The sequence below is a fragment of the Gigantopelta aegis genome, chromosome 3 (genome assembly GCF_016097555.1).
Source record: "Gigantopelta aegis isolate Gae_Host chromosome 3, Gae_host_genome, whole genome shotgun sequence".
Lineage (NCBI taxonomy): Eukaryota > Metazoa > Mollusca > Gastropoda > Neomphalida > Peltospiridae > Gigantopelta > Gigantopelta aegis.
The window spans coordinates 32,971,997-32,993,796 of record NC_054701.1 but is presented as its reverse complement, the minus strand read 5'-3'; the positions used below and the strand labels follow the sequence as shown (position 1 = coordinate 32,993,796).

The window sequence follows — 21,800 nt, the reverse complement described above, 5'->3', positions numbered from 1 at the left end:
AATTTCTATAATTTCTCCATTCATTCTGGAGAAAATTAAAGCCTGTTTGCGTAATCATGTTGAATTAAGTGCATTTTCCTCTTCATTCTAAATAATTGTTCTGCATTTCTCTGTTGTAAATGGTTTGGTTATTCAATATATTGTGAATGTAAACGTTGGTAGCATGGAATAAAGCAGCATATCTCTCCCTCTCTCTCCTCTCTCTCTCTCTCTCTCTCTCTCTCTCTCTCTCTCTCTCTCTCTCTCTCTCTCTCTCTCTCTCTCAGAAAGGTTGATTTAAGGTTGATTTTGTGTTATATTTTAACTGAAGATTTGCCTTCCACAGCCATCTAGTAAATCGTTTAAAAAATGAATAAATCAATGTTTAATGATACTCCAGCAAAAGAAAAGACAGTATATTTGCATGATTATTTTCATCAAAAATAAATATTATTTACATTTTAATTGTGTAAACACAGTGTAAAGAGCTGTTGGGGAAAATACAGTACAATACATTACATATATGAAGGTAAGTACATTTTAAAAGTTCGTATAGAAAAACTGTGCTATTACTATGCTGTCATTTTGCTGTTATGCAATACCCTCTACGCTGGGGGCATTTCCGTTTGTTGATTAATTCAGTTAGTCTCAGTTTTGAAATATTTCTGAAGTTTGATATGGAAATTAAAAGTCTTCTAATCCATGTATATCTATGGCCATTAACTCCAGTTCTCCGGTACCTACCTTTACGGTTTTGGACAAAATGATTCACAAATTCAACAATATACATTCAATTATTAGGCAGTTTATAATACTGTCGGCTATTACACATTTAGTCTCAAGACAAGAAATGAATTACTGATTTGCTTAAAACAGATAATTATCAGTTTTACATGTAGTCAGTACACAATACTGAAAATAATAATTCATTTGCCTTGTACCCTAGTACTGCACTTGATATTGTTACATGGGGAATTAGGTATGCAGAAGCTACAGTGCTTCTTCAGTGGCTTAATGACATAGTCTTTGAACATTCTGAACGCTAGAAAGGTTTGTTCTGTTAATACGTTAAAGGGACATTCCTAAGTTTGCTTCTATTTTTAAGATGTTATCGACTAAAAGAGACTTTTTAACGACTGTAATTACATATCAAATTTTTTTTTCTGCATATATTATTAGGGCTGTATATTAAACGTGCTTCTGATTGTTATAATATTTATACTAGGTTAAATTTCATTTTATTTCCTAAAAGAAAATATATTTAATATGTAAGTTTAATCGTAGAAATATTTGATTAGTCGTAAACATCTTACAATGCAGCAAACTCAGGAATGTCCCTTAATAGTCAATTCCATTAGTTTAAAGGAACCATTGCTGTTAAACAGTCCCTACCCCAAAATTCAATATGGGAATTTTGCTATCAACATGTTGATGTGATTTGGAGACTTTATTCTGTCAAAGTAATACACACTGCTATAATAGTTTGGAAATAATGTTTGTCAAGTCATTCATTCAGTGAGGCAAGTGAGGAACAGACAGACAATATCATCCCCTGCACATTGCTATCATTAGTAAATATGATTCTTGATTTAAATATTAAGTTGTGCCAGGTCTCATGGTAATCCAAGATAGAAACTTTCATATAATGACACGGGCATTCCTATCCCAATATAGTGTGGCCTTACTATTCAACCAGATACAATAAAGCTGTAATTTCTTTATCCCCATCATACTGCCCATTCCGTATGCTCATATTTTGAGGAGATCATGTTAACTTGCTAACGGAGTTATTTAGCACTTTAAAGTTATACGAATAGCACATTGTATGCCCTTGCTCCCTATACAGCTGTCTGTCTCTCCTATTTACCTTGCTGCATTCCATAGATAAGAAGTTCAGATCTGATGAAGAAAAGATTGCCTTAGAGGTGACAATCACGTCTTCTTCCACTGACTTACACGAACATTTTACTTGCAGAGCCAATACCAAAATAAATATTAGCATTCATTATCAATGGTCCTATGAGACCCCAGACAAGCAGCCAATCAGTAGACAGAACAATAATACAAATGGCTTAACATGAATACAAATTTTTTTTTAGGAATGAAACGTAGATGACTTTGTTTCCTGGGTATCAATACTATGCATTGACACCACTTTATGAAAACAAATACAGTGGAAATCTCCATAATTAACAGATAAAAAGAGATTTCATGGATGGAGATGTTATTCAATGCAACTATTAAAGCAAGTATCGCTACAAATAGAACTGTGGAAAGCTTTATTCATAGTATACGTTACAAGTACCAGATACCATACTGCCTCGCTTTAACGTTTGCAGAAGAAAACATGTTACATTCATACTCAAACAATACAGAAGACATTCGTATATATTACTATATTTTTATATGTAGATTCATTGTTCCTTAAAACATGAGTATAGGTATTGGTATATTGCTTTTATGTGCCTTAGAATAAGTTTCAATACAAATTGTAGTTGATGGCGACCATGAGAAATTCAAAATGGCGGCCACAGGGAGAGATATTAATATCTATTTTAAATTGACACCACTAAGCAACAGAAGATTTGTGTCAAGTTTCATACTTTTCTAGAAAGTGAACGATTCCATTGATATTTAGGCATTAGCCATTGGGCTATTATATATACAGTATTTGTGATTAGACACGTTTCTTTTGTTGTTCAGCATATTCATATGTTTTCAAAAATAATGATTAATATATAATAGCAAGACATAAATAGTAATAATATTGTCTGAAATGTGTCATTGCAGCTAATATTTTATACCTTACACTGTTAAATGTGATACAAACAGTGAGAAATAATAGTTCATTGGCGGCCATTTTGAATTGTGACGTCACGTGGCCAATAGGGGTCACTGCCAGGTTGGTCCTATATCGAGTTTTACTCTACACATGATGGCCTAACTGCATGCAAATTGGCATGTTAGTATCACATTTTGCACTATTTTTTCACTATATGTCACACTCTACTACTACATACATTTGACAGTGCCAGAGAAACGATCGGCTCAGTTTCAATATCAATATTGTCTGCTAATAAATATGGGTCACAAAATCGTAGGCCTTTTAAATTGTGTTTGTTTTGAACGAGAAATAGCCCAATGAGCCCACTGACAGGGATCGATTCCAGACCGACAGCGCATCTGGCGAGCACTTTATCACTGGGCTACGTCCCGCCCATTTTTTAAAATATAAAGTTACTGATAAAAATGTTTTATAAATGTATTACAAAGCGATCGATATCGCTCCCCTAAAGGTTTCCAAGCGAATGTTACTCAGTATTAGCTTCAAACAATTTCTGCATGTTTACGTTGTTTGATTGTTCTTCTTGATTTTTGTTTGTTTTTTGTTTTGTTTTGCTTTGGGTTTTTTTTACCACAGTTAATTAATGTTTGTGCTATTATCAGTAAAAAAATTAATATTTCAAATAACCATGTAAATTACTCGCAATAATTTAATGATTTACAGTTCAAACTCTATTACTTAACAGGATTATTTGCTGTAATTTTGCTTATTAAAATTTTAATATTATTATTATTGCTTTTGGTGTTGTGGTTTTTTATGGAAGGGGTGGGGGTGTTTTTCTTCTCTCTTTTTTTTTTTTTGAGAGTTTTTTTAATTTATTTATTTATTTTATTAAAAAATTTTTAGGGGATTTTAATTATACATTTTTCACATGCATTCTCGCATTACTACTGGCTTGCATTGGTTTTGCGATGTACAGACTGACATTTGTCGGATGTCATTTTATCCACTTCGAGTATTTTCTTCTCCTCTGAGAGAGACGCTTGAACGTTCTTCTTTACTGCATGTTTTCGTTTATACACGAACTTGGTCTTTTGGAGATTAACAAAAATCACCTGAAAAACCAAAGTTAAAATAAAACATACACATTACATAGACGTCGAGATTTCAGCAGCTTAAGAGAAAAGTTCTGTCTGAATTTGACTTTCTTTCAACGGGTTTCGTGTAGAATTTCAGATTTTGACCAATGACTCCAACCCCATGTTTCCGCAGCCTTTATAAAACAACATAATTTGTTAATGTAAAACTGAAGGCCTGATTTAGTTTTTAATCTTTTAAAATAGCTAATTACATTTGTAACAGTAGCCAGTTGAAGACTGATAACAAAACCCTTACGTATCATGGCATGATTTCGCTGTAACTGCGGCCACTAAAATAGAGTCGTCCGATATTTTTTGAATTTGTATGCTCCCAAATAACGTTATAAAAGGCGAAGTGTGATTGGTCAATATTTAAATTATTATTTACAGACGAAATGTTACTTGGACATTGGAGACTATGCAGTGTTGTTAGCAATCTGATTAAAATTAGTTCTACTGGTCTAAATAAGGCATTCGTAATTCATATGAAACATGTCGTATACCCTCAGGATAATTCGGAATGTTTTCAAATTATTTTCAAATCACTGGCATGATTCTGCAAGTAAGGTTTTGATTGGTGGACATGAGCTCCAACTGGCTGCTGTTAGATCCACATGTAATAGTGGAGCTAATTTTAATTAGATTGCCAAGCGTGTAACATAATGTCCCAACTCGTATATTCTGGAAGTATTTTGAAGCAGAAAATTATTTTTCGATAGAGAGTATTGGGCAAGATTAACGAAACAATGAAGTATGTTGTTTGTTAGGGGGGAGGGGGTGAACTTTCTGTGCTTTCGGGTCAGGGATTGAAACCCACTACTAACAGAACTTTTATATTGCAAACAAGTTTAACTCTTTAGTCCACGAGGCGAAACATCTACGTCATTAAATACACGTTTTATTTAAGCCTTGTAAACTTGACACTAGTGATAGTAATGTATTCTGACGTAATACAGCTAAGATAGTCGGAAACGAGATCGAAAATAAGATATTACATCTTTAGCAAGTGCACCATGCTTAATCCCAGCCATCCACTGTTTAGGTTTGACTGGCCAAATCGTTCGCTCCGAAAGAATCCCATCGTTTTGGGTTATTATGTAAATATTCTTTGTCATTTTACCCAATATGTTCATTAAAAAATCTTAAATAGAAGTTAATTTAGTAGTCATGTAATTTTGTTTTAAAGTGACAGACCCTAGTGTTTAAAGACTACAACGTATTTTTCGCTATTCAACCCGTTTTTGATCATTTAAATTAGAAGTACTTATATTTTATTATTTATAATATTAATTTTAATACACCTGGGCCCGTGCTTATAAAAAACTGTTAAAGAGTCCAGACTCAATCATTAATGACGTCACACGATAAATATTTTATGGCGTTGTCATGACATTACTGTCTCAGACTCTATTAGAATCTCGAGTCTAGACTCTAAAAGTTTTATAAGCACCAGGACAGACGTTGTTCTGATCATCCAGGTTTTTGCAATACCCCAAAATGTATTTTTCATATTTCTAAAAACGCACGTTCGTCTAAGAGGTAATGGTTATCAAGACAAGCTCTAGTTATTTTTAGGCGGTATTTCCCCGTTTAAACATCACAGACTTTAGATTCTTCTGTCATACTATTATCCAAATGTCTTAAAGGTTTGTAGTTTTACTAAACTTAGTGTCTATTTTTACGGGCTGAAACTAGGGTCTGCGCCTTTAATGAATAATAGATTAAGTTGGAGAAGGCACTTGGAAGTAGATTAGTTAAAAATACTCAACTAGCCCTTATGGGGCCCGTGGATTATTTTCACGAATCTACACCACCTCTTACATCCACTACATATACGACAATACAGGGTACACGCATTACTCGTTTCATCAAGAGGTACTAACTAAACACCCCAAACCTCCAATCAAGACCCGAACGCCCGTGCATTCTACGGCCTTGCTTCTGATGCCTGTATGTCTGTGCAATCAATCAATCTCTCTCTCTCTCTCTCTCTCTCTCTCTCTCTCTCTCTCTCTCTCTCTCTCTCTCGCTCTGTGTGTGTGTGTGTGTGTGTGTGTGTGTGTGTGTGTGTGTGTGTGTGTGGTGTTAGGCTGGGTTTCCACAGAAGTTCACTTTTCACGTGTCATGATTAACGTTTCACAATTCACTTTCATTACGGTTTCCACAAAGTTCACGTAGACCGAGTTCATTTGTCACTTCACGCATAACTACCATACCATACCATACCATACCATACCATAATCTGATCATATCTAATCATATCATCATTTCCACCCAGTTAACGACCAAACATCAATCAAAGATTTGTGTAAAATGTACATAAAATCCATGCAGGAAGAAACTACAGTATTTACATTTTCATAATGTAATAGTTGTTGCATTATGTAGGTTCATTTCGCAACTACAAAGCTATTTTTGCCAAACAACATGGATAAAATGATTTAAGAAGGCATATTTAGAAATCTAGTGTAACTGTACTTCGCTGTTCATGTCACAGAAAACCGAGCATGTTCGTTTCTCTATTCACGCATGACCCATGGTGTTGTCCACGCGTGAATGGTGAAAAGTGAATTTCTATGGAAACCCAGCCGTAACTGAGCCTCCAGATGAAATTAAGACCAATCGTGGATTCGTGGCGATTTGTGAATGAATTGGTACGTCTTGTATTCATTTCTAGTTTTATGTAAAAATATCAATCGATATAGAATGGTTGTTAATTTTGTTGAACATTTTGGAAATGTAATATTTTAGTTTACAATATCGACTGTGGATTGAGGCGGACTAAAATTACAAGTCTTTGAAATAGTTATACTCCCATTAGTTACAAAAAGATACATTAAGAGTCACAGCACATGTTTTGTTTTTTGTTTATTTTTTCTTTATGAAAACAAAACAAAATTGCTGTATTCGATGTTATTTATTTTAAGGTTTCCATTAATTCACGCAACACGAAATGTTATGTTAATAAAATTGTAGTGAAAGACATGGAACGTACGAAAAACGTTAGACTAGTAGGTCACTTTCAAACCAATTTAAATAGTCCTGGCATTGTTCAACGACGCGATCTTAGCGCTAAGATCACCTTAAGTGCAGAAGGTAATTATGCAATTAAGGGGATCTTAGAGCTACGATCGCTTCGTGGAACGGGGACCTGGGGCCGAATTCACTAAACTCTCGCAACTTTGCGATCTCGCAGTGCAATGCTAAAAGACTTGCAAAGAGGATGCTTTGTTGTCTAGCAGAGCCTAAGAGAGCTTTGTGAATTAGGCCCCTGGTCACTGTTAACCAGTCAAACATAACTTCCGATACCCATTTCGTCGTGATCTCCTGTATACTTTTGCACACACTCCTGCGCGCACAACCATACACACACAGCATTTCACATATACTCACATCTAACACACCCACACACACACACACACACACACACACACGCACACGCACACACACACACACACACACACACACACACATCCAACACATACTTGCGGATCCAGCTTGTAATCATAATGCGACTAAGCTGACACGTCTTGGGGTATAATAGATCGGTAAATTTGCACACGTGCACACAAGCACAGCCCCCATAGCAAACACACCAGTGTCGGATCCAGATTAAAATCAAATGGGTCACAAAGTGACTGTGAAGGTGGTGGAGGTGTAGTTTTTCGTAGGCATATCAATTTATCTGTGTCGACGGAATAAAGGTAGCGCTGGACAATGTACAGTAGTAACCCACTGACCATCACCGGAAGGACTGATGATGCCATGTTTCCCACCCAAACACTGATGCCTGGACTGATTCCCAATACGATTATAGCAATCGTTAGGCCTACATGTTTTAGTTCCGTGCAGAAACAGGCAATGTCTTGTAACTATGATTACAGCATTTAAATTGCCATCTACAGGTAGTACTAAACCAAATAACTTCCGGCTGGGTCAAAGTTCGAGGTGCACCCAACTTTTGATAGAGAAGTGAACACCACAAGTCCTGTGATTGGTTATAAATGTGAGTGTGTTGGTTGTAAAAAAAATGTGCAATTTTATTTCATCTAGTACCAATGTGTCAAGTAGCCTTGTGCTTGAAACATGTATGGGGTACCTGTAAAAAAAAGTACTCGAATTTTGTGCGAAACTAGGGTAGTCATAGATGCTACCCGTTATCTCAGAAACGAGCAGCTTGACCCCCATTTTTTTCTGATTCACTTTAAGTGTAAGGGGTGGTAGTATTTATATCCGTGGCGTTTATGTCGGTTGATACGTTGCAGGTAGGAGTTTTAGCCACATATGTTACTATTGTCGTCTATGGGATTTGATTTGGTAGTATACACCCTATAGCACATATTCAGTGCATAATAACAAATATTATGATTTTGTCATTTTATTTAATTAAACTATACTGGTTGATTAATTAGCCATCACTCGATCATGCAAGTTCACAATGACCTTGACCTTGACAATAATCTCTGTGCATGGCTCTGAATGGAGTTTGAATCAAAGTTAGCACTGAAAAAAAGTTCGTTTTGGCCTATAATTCATACTGTAAAGATTTCAATAATTTCTTTTTACATGGTATTTGACTTGCCATATACAACTGCTCTTAAAGATGGTATTATATATAGGCAACCTGAACTAAGATTTTAATAGCAATTTATTTTTATATTAAAAATAGCATGTGCCAATTGTGGGTTAATGTCTTTAGTTTCCATTAACATTGTTAATTTTTTATGTATGAAATTCTGAAAACTCAAATTTGTAAAGAAGTTGATTTTTATTGTCATTTTGACATATTTATAGGGTGCTGAGTTATATTTTTAGACAAATTTGTAGTTTTTTTTATGCAAAATTTTAAGTAAATTTGAAGAAAAAACTTTACCAAAAACATAATTAAATTTGTTGTCACTATTGTGCCTTCTGTTCTTATTTGTACATAACAATAAGGGTTGTTAAACATATCCTTAGATCTCCAGATCATTTTTTTTTCTTAATAATCACTTAGTTAGCTCTCATGAAAAGCATTTTGAGTTTATACTAGATTCAGAACCAATTTTTTTCAGATTTGATTATCTGCCTTGGATTAAGTTGATAATTTATTTTATTGTTAAAGCTGTATTACCTAATGTTACTAGCTAAATAAAATGCTGGATTACAGATTGTAAGAATACATCTAATGTACATATTGTATTCATCTGGATTAGAAAATAATGCAAGAAAATAGATGTTCGGGTAATTTTGTCATTTAAAAATAGTTTTTTATCAGTAATTAATCAAAAATAAATGTGTTAAAGCTGCATGATTATTCCAGATATCACAACTATTAAAACCTCCAACTACAGTAGGCTATAAAGAAAATATAGTCAGGAATATTGGTGGCTGCCAATAGTTTTGATGGTTCATTATGAAAATCAGCATGGTCGATGGATTTGAATTTCCCAGACCTGGTAACTTGAAGACACCCACACCCAGCATACAGGATTTCCTCCCAACACTAATGTTCAGGACATTAAGTCATTACTTCATACAGGTACAGTCATGTTTGTGTTTCCTTCCTCAGACAGTGTATTTTTTTAATACTGATATTTCTTTGATATGCCTGTTAAGGTCTTCATAATCTAGGGGTCAATCAAGTGCATGTGTTTTAATGGAATTCTTTAAAGGGGTAGAGGTACTCTGTCTATCTTTGTTGTCTCTACATATATACCTGAGTACACACACCCAACTGAAAGTAAATATCTTCAGGAGTTTTATTTTAAAACATTTTGTTGTTTAATATGACATATTGCATTTGTACAAAACTATATACAATATATATGCTTTTTTAAGTGTACATTATATTAGGTTGCACTGTAGAAACAACAGTTTCAGTGAGGTTGTCAGTTTATGTCAGAATACACCAGATCCTGGTTGTCATAAAGACACATAGCTGGACACATTTTGAAAAATGTATGTTATCAGTATAGGTAGTACTAAACCAAATAACTTCCGGCTGGGTCAAAGTTCGAGGTGCACCGAACTTTTGATAGAGAAGTGAACACCACAAGTCCTGTGATTGGTTATAAATGTGAGTGTGTTGGTTGAAAAAATAATAGTTTCATCTGGGTAAAAAAAATGTGCAATTTTATTTCATCTAGTACCAATGTGTCAAGTAGCCTTGTGCTTGAAACATGTATGGGGTACCTGTAAAAAAAAGTACTCGAATTTTGTGCGAAACTAGGGTAGTCATAGACGCTACCCGTTATCTCAGAAACGAGCAGCTTGACCCCCATTTTTTTCTGATTCACTTTAAGTGTAAGGGGTGGTAGTATTTATATCCGTGGCGTTTATGTCGGTTGATACGTTGCAGGTAGGAGTTTTAGCCACATATGTTACTATTGTCGTCTATGGGATTTGATTTGGTAGTATACACCCTACATAATCCTAAATTGGGGGGTGAGGTATTAAAGATCATATCTAGCAGCAGTTTGTAAACTTAATTTCCAGTCACGTCTTATATAATCTTGGGTACAATATCTCACCTCACACCCGCGCGCATGCACACACACACGCACGCGCACACACAAACACACACGTTTCACAGGTAAGTAATAAAAATAATAAGTTTACATACCATGCCATCTTTTGAAATTCCTAAAATACCCTGTGTTTTGGTGTTGAGAGTGGCTGTAATGATGATGTCATTGCTAATTCCTGAACAAATGAGAGGGGCTGCAGTTTCCATGTCACAGATATACAGAACACTGTACTTGGTAATCATAAACAAAACGCCATATCTACTAGATACCTGCAATAAACAAACACTGACATGTGAGAACTGTAATGCAATACTGCATAGCATACACAGAAATAACAGCATTCGTTTAAACATTATCTACGATATAACCAAACAACACATGAGCATAAATAATAATAAAACGACAATATTACATATAGGCCATATTTAACAGACAACATCAATATATACAAACACTATGATATCTAAATTATATACATTTTCAGGTAATATGTGGAATGTCTGATTCACTCAGGAATTATGTATAATCCCTAAAAGAAATCGGGTATTATACATACCATCTAAGATTTAGTCAGTTTTATTTATGCTATTTTGTACAGTCCCTGAAATTGTTTCATCGATAATTGTAGACCAAAAAACTGAAATTGTAATTCGTCATTATCTCTTGACCACAAGTACCAAAAACATAAATAAAAAGAAAGAAATGTTTTATTTAACGACGCACTCAACACATTTTATTTACGGTTATATGGCGTCAGATATATAGTTAAGGACCACACAGATTTGGAGAGGAAACCCGCTGTCGCCACATAGGCTACTCTTTTACAACAGGCAGCAAGAGATCTTTTATTTGCGCTTCCCACAGGCAGGATAGCACAAACCATGGCCTTTGTTGAACCAGTTATGGATCACTGGTCGGTGCAAGTGGTTTACACCTACCCATTGAGCCTTGCGGAGCACTCACTCAGGGTTTGGAGTCGGTATCTGAATTAAAAATCCCATGCCTCGACTGGGATCCGAACCCAGTACCTACCAGCCTGTAGACCGATGGCCTGCCACGACGCCACCGAGGCCGGTTAAAAACATAAATAATTACATCAAAGAACATTGGAGTAAACTAATGATAAGATTATATGTATAATATGTACGTTAAAAAATATTTGATCTGCTTTGATTAGACTTATTGTGACAAGAAAGTGGGCCAGGTCTAGCCCTATTTTATTAGTAGATAAAATGTATTACATGTATATCGAGTAGTAACATAGAAGATGAATGTAATTCTGTACTTATCTCTCCAATATAATTACGATAAAATGAGTAAACTTTTTTTCAATAATAAAAAGTATATTTTTAGATAATAACCTATAGTTCGAAATAATTTATCTGTGCAACCATATTAATGCTCAGGTATTTAAACATTTTGAAGCATTTCAACTAAGGCATAATAATATGCTATATATGTAAAGCTTCTCCGTAACACGATATATACTTGTGTGATTATAATTTGGGGTGATTATATTTTAGATATTGAATCAATAAAAAACCCATTTAGTACATGTGGTTTATGAATAGCAATTTTTGGACAAAGACCATCTGATGAAACAGTCATCTCTAGAAAGGTTTTGCAATTCTTCTTGAATTTTGCGATTCCGATGGCAAGTGGTGAATAAAAAAAAAAAATTTTTTTTAAAAAAACACCCAATCTACAACGCTACGATCGTACGAAAACAAAAGAAACATCTACAAGTCACTTCTTTCGATTTGAAAGCATTAAAGAAGCTGTCTTATAAAACGTTTTATTTTGTATTTTGTTAAGTTTGACCTAAAAATTATGTATTTAAAATATAATTTCAAGGTGACTTTGAGGTAACCCACAGGTTACGCAAATATAATTCACATAACCGAACAATTGGTTACCTAGGTAAAAACCACGTGAACCGATTTCCAATTACCTCAGATTTCGAAATATTTTACCCTGATGTGTTTATGCATGCATGCATGTATCTATATATAAATATATTTATACGTATGTATATAGTCAAAATACCTGGATGGTGGTGGGAAAGTCATATTTGCCAAAGCTATCCAGGAAATCTACATGTATTCGGTCACATGTATTCTTTGGAGCAAGGTTTCCTTTCCGGTATGGATGTAACTCTATCACATGGATCTAATATGAAAATACTTATATTATATTGATGGAAAAAAACAATGGAATTCATACACAATTTTAAGGGACTGTTCTGAATTTGATGTCACTGTAAGATATTTACGACAAACAAAGCATTGTTTATGGCTAAAAATTACATATTATAGATAGTTTCTAGTTTAGAATATCAGTGTCTGTATAAACAAGCTGTTGTCGTTGTGGTATTTTTAGTAGCTTAATATGGATTTTACTGTCCAATAATTTTCATAATAAAGATTAAGTCATTACCACATCATATTGCACATAATGCAATGTTTGGTAAATATATGATGTTGATTGATGCAAGGATGAATGCTATCCTTACATTTGGTCTTCGCAATAAGCAGGTTTTGTCCTTCATTGATTTAACAGACACATTGGCAACTCCTTCATATTTTGTTTTAATACCTTGGTGCTAATAGACAAAAGTTTACTGGGCGTGAAAAGTAGCTGGCTAATGTCAGATGTTACTAACGGAAAGGAAAAGAAAAGGTTATTTGTTTAGTGATACCTCAGGATATTTTAATCTACGGTTACATGTATTTGGTGTCTAATATACGGCTTCTTGGACCCTTTGACTAGTAGAGGGGGTGGGAGGGGGAGGAGACCCACGGCTGCCACGTAGCGTATTCCTACCAAAATACCAAGAAAGGGAGGGGTATTTTATGTTCATTTCCCCATAGATAGGACAGTACATACCACCGTATTTGATGCATTGGCTGGGAATGGAAAACAGAAGAAAAGAGTCCAGTTTAAGATCGACCCTGTGGCCCATCGCACCTCAGGTGAACGCTGTCCAACTGAGCTACATTCCGCCCCGTTACTAACGGCTACGATTATATATCGTCGGGCATATGGTTAAGGACCATACAGATAAAGAGAGAAGAGACCCGTTACTGCCATTCCATTAGCTACTTTTTTCGATTAGCAGCAAGCAATCTTTCATACGCACCGTCCGCCAGTCAGGACAACATATACCACGGTCTCTGCTACACTAGTTGTGGAGAACTGGATTGAAGAAGAAATCGTCTAATGAGATTGGCCAGGCAGGAAAATACATACCCCGGTAGTTGCTTCACTAGTTGTGGAGAATTGGTTGGGACGAGAAATGGCCCAGTGACCCCACCGCTTTACCACTGAGTTAAAAAGTTTGATTTGTTTAACAACACTACTAGAGAACATTGATTATGGCTATTGAATGTCAACCACTGAGTTACGTCCCGCCCCACGGCTATTTGTTTTCTAACATATTAGTGGGGTCAAATAATACTGCCGCGTGACCATTTGTTTCTGGGGGGACTAACGTTTGAGGGTGGATTTCAAGTCACTAGGACATAAAGAAACACACTAGCCCCATGAACCTGGCGAAAGTTCTGGTTAAGTTCACTAGGGGGCCAAATTCATGATGGCGTCCGGCGGCCATACTGGAAATCGAAAATGGCCATTGCTCTCTTAATATGTAAGTTAGGATCACGAATAAAGTATCTATTTCATTTCACAGAGGGTGCCTATTCTTCTGATGGGGTTATTTTTGCAATTTAATGTCATCTTCACATTCGAATTGAAGATGGCTGTTGTCCACCATATTGATAATTTAAAAACAGCGGAACGCTTTAAATATTTGGACTAAATCATAAAGAATTGTCTATGTGCAGAACATTTTACGTGAGTTTATTTTTTAATTTTCAGGTCATCTTGATATCCTTTTCAGGTCATCTTGATCTTCAAATCCAAGATGGCCGTTGTTCACTGTATTTAAAATAAAAACAAGCTGGAGTCCTTAAACTAATACGGTTAGAATAATAAACGAGGTATGTATTTACACCAAACATGGAATTCATAACCGTTTTTGTGTGGTCTGTTTGCACTTTGAGGTAATTTTTACCTGGAAATCCAACACGGAGGGCGTGGCACCTCTATTGAAACAATATGTATTTCAAATAATTTTATGTACGCTAGAACGGTATATTAAATGAACAAATGTCCACAATGTATGATGGGTCATGATTGAGACTAAGCCTGTTTCACACAATTGTTCGTCATTTGTCATAAATAAAATCGGACACATCAGATAATGTGTTGCCAAAATGTATGTACTGAATGTTTCACAGTTTGGGTTTATGAGAGTACTGGGCAAATATTGCTAACGGCACAGCAATATCTACTGACCAAGCTCCAGTCAAGTTCTACAAAAACAATTGTGTCACAATGGAATAGCAGAGCTGAACAACAGTGAGACAACTGGCAGTGTTATCCAAGAGATTTACTATCTGATGGCAGCTTTATTGTTCCTTTGCTCTTCTGTTGATACTTCATTTTAGCCAGGGCTTCTGCAATACTCTCGGCTCTTCATGTCACCATACACAAATGTGTTTTGTTGTTGTTTTGTTTGGGGTTTTTTGTTTTGTTTTTAATTTTTTTTAATGGAATTCATTAACTTAGTGGAGATAGAAAGTGATGATCCGAAGTGGCGCATGTTAGCTCGAGCTTCCATATAGTCACACTGCACTTGTCAAAACTAGACCCGATACACCAGAATTACTATCGCACAGTCACTTTGTGTTTTAATGAATAGGATGATCACCTGTTTCGTGGCCAAGGCATCCAAACTATGGTATGCTTGTTTAATCACTCATTAAACTTTCCCTGGATAATGGATTACACATCGTATTGTCTATTGGCCCCTGGTGTACAAGTCTTCTGCCGGTAGAAAACGTCCAATCACTGCACCGTATCATCGGGCTGAAGTCAATACATTCCTATCACTATATATGTACAACTCCGCACCACTGATTTGGGTTGTCATGCCACGACCAGAAGCGACCTAGGGAGACACCCCAGCACCAATAGGTCTAAGTATCGAGCTACTCTCGACTCACTAATATCAAAACCTATACGTAGCTCCTGACTTTATCTTTCGATCGACCGTTCAAAAATGCGCCAAATTTCCTTCATTTAAAACGCGCACCCATTCTCTTTGGCTAAATTCCGACCGCTCCTTCCAAATTAAAAATCCCATAGCACACATACCCCCCACCCCCACCTGCTACCGGCCCCGGCCGGACTGCTGGTGCTCCCCAGCACCTTCTAGTGCAGGCGGTCCTTCCTTCCACCACCCCCACCTTTCCTGTCTTGGACGGAGGAGCCGGCCAAGGCCGGCACCTGTGACCAGGACAGGCGTGCGCTACACCAGCTTGCTCTGAATGTACACGTTAAACCCTCTGACCTGACCTGACCACTGATTTCAATAGTCATCGACATACTCATATGTCAATGCATGATCAGGCAGCTCATTCCTGTATATTCCATATCCAGAGAAAAGATCCAAACATATGGATGTCACTCTTTAACGAAATAATGACCCAGCTGTCATCACCGCTTGATTGGATCTGATAGTAACTCGTGTTTCTGGCCATGGTAAACGGGCTATATATAGAGGATAATAAACAAGTTACCAGTTATTATCAAATTTATGTCCCGAATGAAATACTTTTCACTTGTCACGAGCTTTAGCGAGTGACAAGTGAAAATTATTTCACGAGGGACATAAAGTTGATAATAACTGGTAACGAGTTTGTTATTCTATTTATTACCCCAGCTATTTGAGGTTTTTAAAAGCCTTTATTTTCGATATAGCCTACATCGGCTACACGTCCATGCATATATACATATATATAGAAACGACGTAAACTACTTTACTGTTCTGGGTATTGCTTTAACTTTGTATTTTATTCACGGTTCACCGACAATTTTCGAAACCCCAAAGTTCTATATATTCTCTAAACAAAATCTATAATAAATTGCATTAAACTACCAATTTATTACAAGTTTAACACTGAAATCAGAAAGACGTAAACGCAAACGCTTTAAACTACGTGACGTCATTGTGTGTGCTTTGCCAAAATCGTGATGACGTCATATTTAGTACCGAGGTGATTGGTTTGTTGGCGTCAAATTTTCCAATAGTAGTGTACGTTAAAACAATGCATGATCATTTCTCAGTGAGAAATTATGATTTTTATTTTCTCCGTTACGAGTGCCTGCTGGGGTAATAAATGTGAAATGTACTACGAAACAAAGAAGTTCGAGGTTTGCTAGATCATCACTTCCTATCTCCACCGAAACCATGGATACCCATAACACCTTTGTCATGTAGCTCAGACCTTTCAGAAACCTGGGATAAAAGTGGTACTAACAAAAAAACCCAACAACCAATAACGCTCCAATCAGACTTGTTTGTTCGAACAACACTGATCAAGCACCAGTTGCCTAACCCTCATCTCACTCTGCCATTCCTTTCTCACATAGCCCTCTACTGTTGGTTCTGATTAGAGATAGCATTCCAGTGAACATCCAGTACACAGACGGTAACATATACTGACAGCTCAGCATCAGTATTAGTTCTGTTCAGTTTTGTGAGATAGACTAGGTTTCAGTTATAACCTATATTCAATGAATTTACAGTTCCAATGGACATGCAATTATTTCAAAACATATTGCATTCTCTTTGTAATGGGAACAGACACCTTATTCGTGATTGTAACTTATATATTAAGTGAGATATGGCGGTTTTCAATTTCCAGTATGGCCGCCATCCTCAAACTTTGGTCGCCGAGAAATGGTCACGGGGCAGCCAAATATAACCCCACTATACGGTTATTTTGACACATGATTCAATAATCAGTACATTGCCATGGCTTCTTGTATCTCTGGACGCCACACAAAAGACATTCGATGGGTAAGGATTATCTTGGAAATGATACTCCGCAAAACAGACTGCGTGTGCGGAGATGCACTGCGTCAGGTTTTCGCTCACACTGTGCACCAGAATAATTCCTGAGATCCCGTTTCCCTGAAACATGTAAAACAAATTCTATTTGTTTGTAATCCGTATACGTATACGTAATCAGTAGCAATCACTTTCTATGTAAATAGGTTGAGTAAATTCCATGTATGCGTCTCGTACGCGTGACCGGCCTCGGTGGTGTCGTGTTTAAGCGATCGGACATAAGGATGGTAGGTACAGGGTTCGCAGCCCGGTACCGGCTCTCACCCAATGTGAGTTTTAAAGACTCAGTGGGTAGGCGTAAGACCTCTACACCCTCTTCTCTCTCACTAACCACTAACAACTAACAATTGACCCACTGTCCAGGACAGACAACCCAGATAGCTCAGGTGTGTTCCCAGGACAGCGTGCTTGAACCTTAATTGGATATAGGCACAAAAATACGTTCCAATGAAGGAACGTACGCGTGTGCGTATCACACATTATTAGTTGTGTACACGTGTACGCATACGGATTACGGACAAATGTAATGTTCGCCTACCATAATATATGTATATTACAAACACGTAATACCTGTGTGTTGATTACAAGCACGTACCACCTCAGGGCCGTAGCTAGCATGGGGGCAAGGGGGGCAGTTCCCCAGAAACAAAATCAGAAAACATTATAGAAACTTAAAGAAAAGGAGTTTTAGACCATTAACTATTCAGTTGCCCCCCCCCCCCCCCCCCCCAAAAAAAAAAATATATATATCCTAGCTACGACCCTGCACCTGTGTGTAGATTTCAAAACACGTAACACATGTGTGTAGATTACAAATACGTAACACGTGTGTAGATTTCAAACACGTACCGTAACACCTGTGTATAGATTTCTATTTCAAACAAAAGAAAGTTAAAGGCAGAGTTACACGACAGGTGACCTTACATGACAGTGTACAAGTTTGCCTTTTCGCAGACTACATGTACCATAGGTGGCTGCTTTATAAACGTTTGCCTGTTCACCATTTTCAACAAATTGATGAATGACGGAAATAAAGTATGAAATAATGAATGAACGAATGAATTAACGAACGAATGAATAGACGAATGAATGAACGAATGAGTGAATGGGTGAATGCGTGATGGTGACTTAACTGAATAAGTAAGTTAGTGACTGGCTGACAAGCCCAAGGAGTGAATGAATGCAGAATATTTAAGTACACCTGATCATGAAATGAAGAAACAAAATCGTTTCTCAGGGCCCATATTTTCGAAGCCATCTTTAGCTCTACGATATCGTAAAGCCATCGTTGGCATGTGACATTACAGCCTACGGTAGTTTTACGATACCGTAGCGCTAAGATAGCTTCGAAGATCTGTAGTCAGTCTCGTACATAGCTGCGAAATATGGATTGAACTAGCGCTACTGGTAATGGTGATTCTTACCTCCTCAAATAAACCAGTGATCGCTAACCATCTCATTGCATGATCTGCCTTGTAGGACACAATCTGAGTTGACTTTAGACGTCTGTGGTTGTTGAGTACTTTCTTTGGGGAAGTCTCTTCTGAAGTGTAATTAAATACAGCCTACAGTGCATCTGTTTAGTTTATGCCCATGAATTGAGACATAATGTACGAATGCAACCTAGCTCAAATTCTACCAGAAAGAAAACAAAGCAGGGGCCTTCTGTGGATTACTTACTCATTGAAACATTTCCACCATACGAGGCAACAGGGCCATTTGATTTTTAAAAAAACCCCCAAAAAACCAACCTCCACTTACAAGGCGATTAATCCCAATGGATATATTTAAAACGTGATAATGTCCATATCTGTCAGTATAACAAATGGCAAACAGCAACCCTCTTACATCCCGATTTTAGAAGTCTACATTAAAATTTGTACTTGACGATTTTGTCAAATATGGTAACATCATTGCACATTCGATTCATGTCAGATTGAAAAACAAATAATAATAAAATAAAATTAATACGTTGCTGCTTTAGAAATACTGCTTGATGTATGTTACCAAATAAGGACTACCCCCGGTACTGGAATACAAAATCTGAGTCTATGCGTTTAAAATATTCAATTATATTCACATGTCATAGTACACCAACTTCAGTGTCATTCAATTTCGTTGAAGCGCTAAATATCCCAGCACATTGTTTAATAGTGGTGCTTGTTTAACATTGTGACTGTGCAGCGTATAAATATTTTTTTCCTATCCATGATATCTGTGTCATAAACCCATGTGATAATTTAGTGTATTAACCCGGTTAATTAAGTATGAAAATTTAAAGGTACATGAATATGTAAATTTGCAAGGTATCTAGGTAATACTGTGTTGCTGTCAATGGGTCATTTGTTTACAAGCCGACAAGACCTGTATACCCGAGGATTACGTTTTCATAAGATTTAGTTAAAATGCGTGAGGGGAAATGACGTCATACTACCGATGGAGGCTACTTTAGTATGTCTAAATATCGAATGAAAATGCTAATTTAGAAGACGTAGTGTTATAGGATAAACGGAATTAGCTATTCGTGTTTTTTTAATATGTAAAATATCAAACTCGTCTAGTTAATCGCATAGACAAATACTGATTAACGTAGACTAGTCGGTTGATATTTTCCATATTAAGAAACGCTCGTGACGAATCCTCTATTTATTCAGTGAACCCAGTTGTTCACTCAGCAGTCCAGTGTGGGGCCGGTACCGGGATACTAACCAATTTGTCTGCTAACCTTAAGTTACTTCACCCTAAAAATAATTTGAGCAATATATCTGCAAATTACTTAAGTTTCTTGAAATATTACTCTATGTACATCCGTGTACCCATTCAGCGTTTCTTTGTTTACGGAAACAGTAGAAGGTTTTCTGGCGCTTTAACGCTGACAGTCATCCTACAGATGTCGATGGAACCATATTGGTTAAGATAAGCTTACCTCTTTAGACCAATCATCTGACAGCGAGACAGCACTGTCAGTGTTTTCTGACGGTGCGACACATTTTGGTGGAGTGTAAGCATTTGTCAGCAACTCGAAAAGATTTATTTGGACAAAGAAATGTGATGGAATCATCTGGATTCCATCCAGAACTTTTATTGCAGTTTTTATGTGATACTGACTTTTATTCTAAATTTTAATATTATATATCTGTGATATTTGTATTTTTACACAGTTCTTTACACTGTTTTTATTTAACTGTTGGATTTTTATATTGATGTTGATCATCACTTTAAATTTGCGTTTACCATAGTTTGACACCCAATAGCCGATGTATTTTTCGTGCTGGGGTGTCGTTAAACATTCATTCATTCATTCATTCATTCATTCTGACAGGGAGACATGGCTGCAATCATTCATTTCAACTTATTTCCATGCTTATATTCAATTTAGGTTCAAGCACGCTGTCCTGTACACACACCTCATCTATTTGGGAGTCGGTACCGGGGTGCGACTCTATCACAACTTCTTATGGAATCAGTCTTGTGCAGAGGTATGGCATTGCAAATACGAATGGAAGCCATAACCGTCATGTATGTTGTTGCTTGTATTACACTTTAAAATATTACATAGCAATATTACTGGTGTGTACAGAGTAACGTATGTTATCGTCAAGTTTCATAGGGGACCAAAAAAAAGAAAAGAAGTGGCGGTCGAAGTACCTTTAATCAAATTAATTATACGACCACTGTCCTGCTAACTGCTATACTAACCTTTCCAGACAAACCAGTGACAGATGGCTGTTTCGGTAATTATGCCGATGACGTCAGAGTTGAGCCACGTCCAGAAGAGCACCTTCTCGCCGTGACTGGTTTCACACAGTAAGCTCTTGGTGTCCAAATTAAACACCTGAAACGTCTTGAATGCTTGACACAAAGAAGAAGAAAACAAAATGAATTTTAAAAAGGAAATAAATAAAAGAGAAGGCACAACAACGAACAAAGAACATATACATTTGTATATCAGTGTACGTTTCTAAATCTGCGAGATATTGCTTACACTATTTGACGATTTCTGACCTTGTCTTTGTCATATTTGCAGAATTAAACTCAGTATGAATAATGATGTTGTCTTTTTGTTGAAGGATAGTAAAGCGTTTTGTCACAAATGTGTGGTTGTTTACATTAGAATTAACAGTTGACGTTGCATTACGTTACCTACTCATTAATTGGATAGACTGACCGTCTCAGGGCAATATCACTATTTACGGAAGGTCATGTGACTGGGTTTTTACCAAGAAGAATACAGATATATTCTCATTATGTTATATACATACATACATACATTCATACATACATACATACAATGTAACATACATGCGTGCATGCATACATACATACATACGTATGTACGTACGTACATACATACATACATGTGATAGGGAAAAAGTGGCCGGTTACAGAAGGAGACCGCTGATTACAGGTGG

The 21,800-nt window shown here is 36.5% G+C and overlaps 1 protein-coding gene across 1 annotated transcript in view; it reads right to left on the bottom strand.

Annotated features, from left to right (window-relative positions):
- Positions 1 to 1,215: 1,215 nt before the first annotated feature.
- LOC121367907 (clathrin heavy chain-like) overlaps positions 1,216 to 21,800 on the bottom strand; it is a 42,933-nt gene continuing 22,348 nt past the window's right edge. The window contains exons 4-9 of the mRNA XM_041492356.1: positions 21,088 to 21,240; positions 18,813 to 18,931; positions 17,287 to 17,451; positions 12,459 to 12,581; positions 10,508 to 10,681; positions 1,216 to 3,879 (exon numbers count right to left, since the gene is read on the bottom strand). Coding sequence (XP_041348290.1) covers positions 3,712 to 3,879; positions 10,508 to 10,681; positions 12,459 to 12,581; positions 17,287 to 17,451; positions 18,813 to 18,931; positions 21,088 to 21,240 — 902 coding nt within the window. The 3' untranslated portion in view covers positions 1,216 to 3,711. The remainder of the gene's footprint in view (positions 3,880 to 10,507; positions 10,682 to 12,458; positions 12,582 to 17,286; positions 17,452 to 18,812; positions 18,932 to 21,087; positions 21,241 to 21,800) is intronic.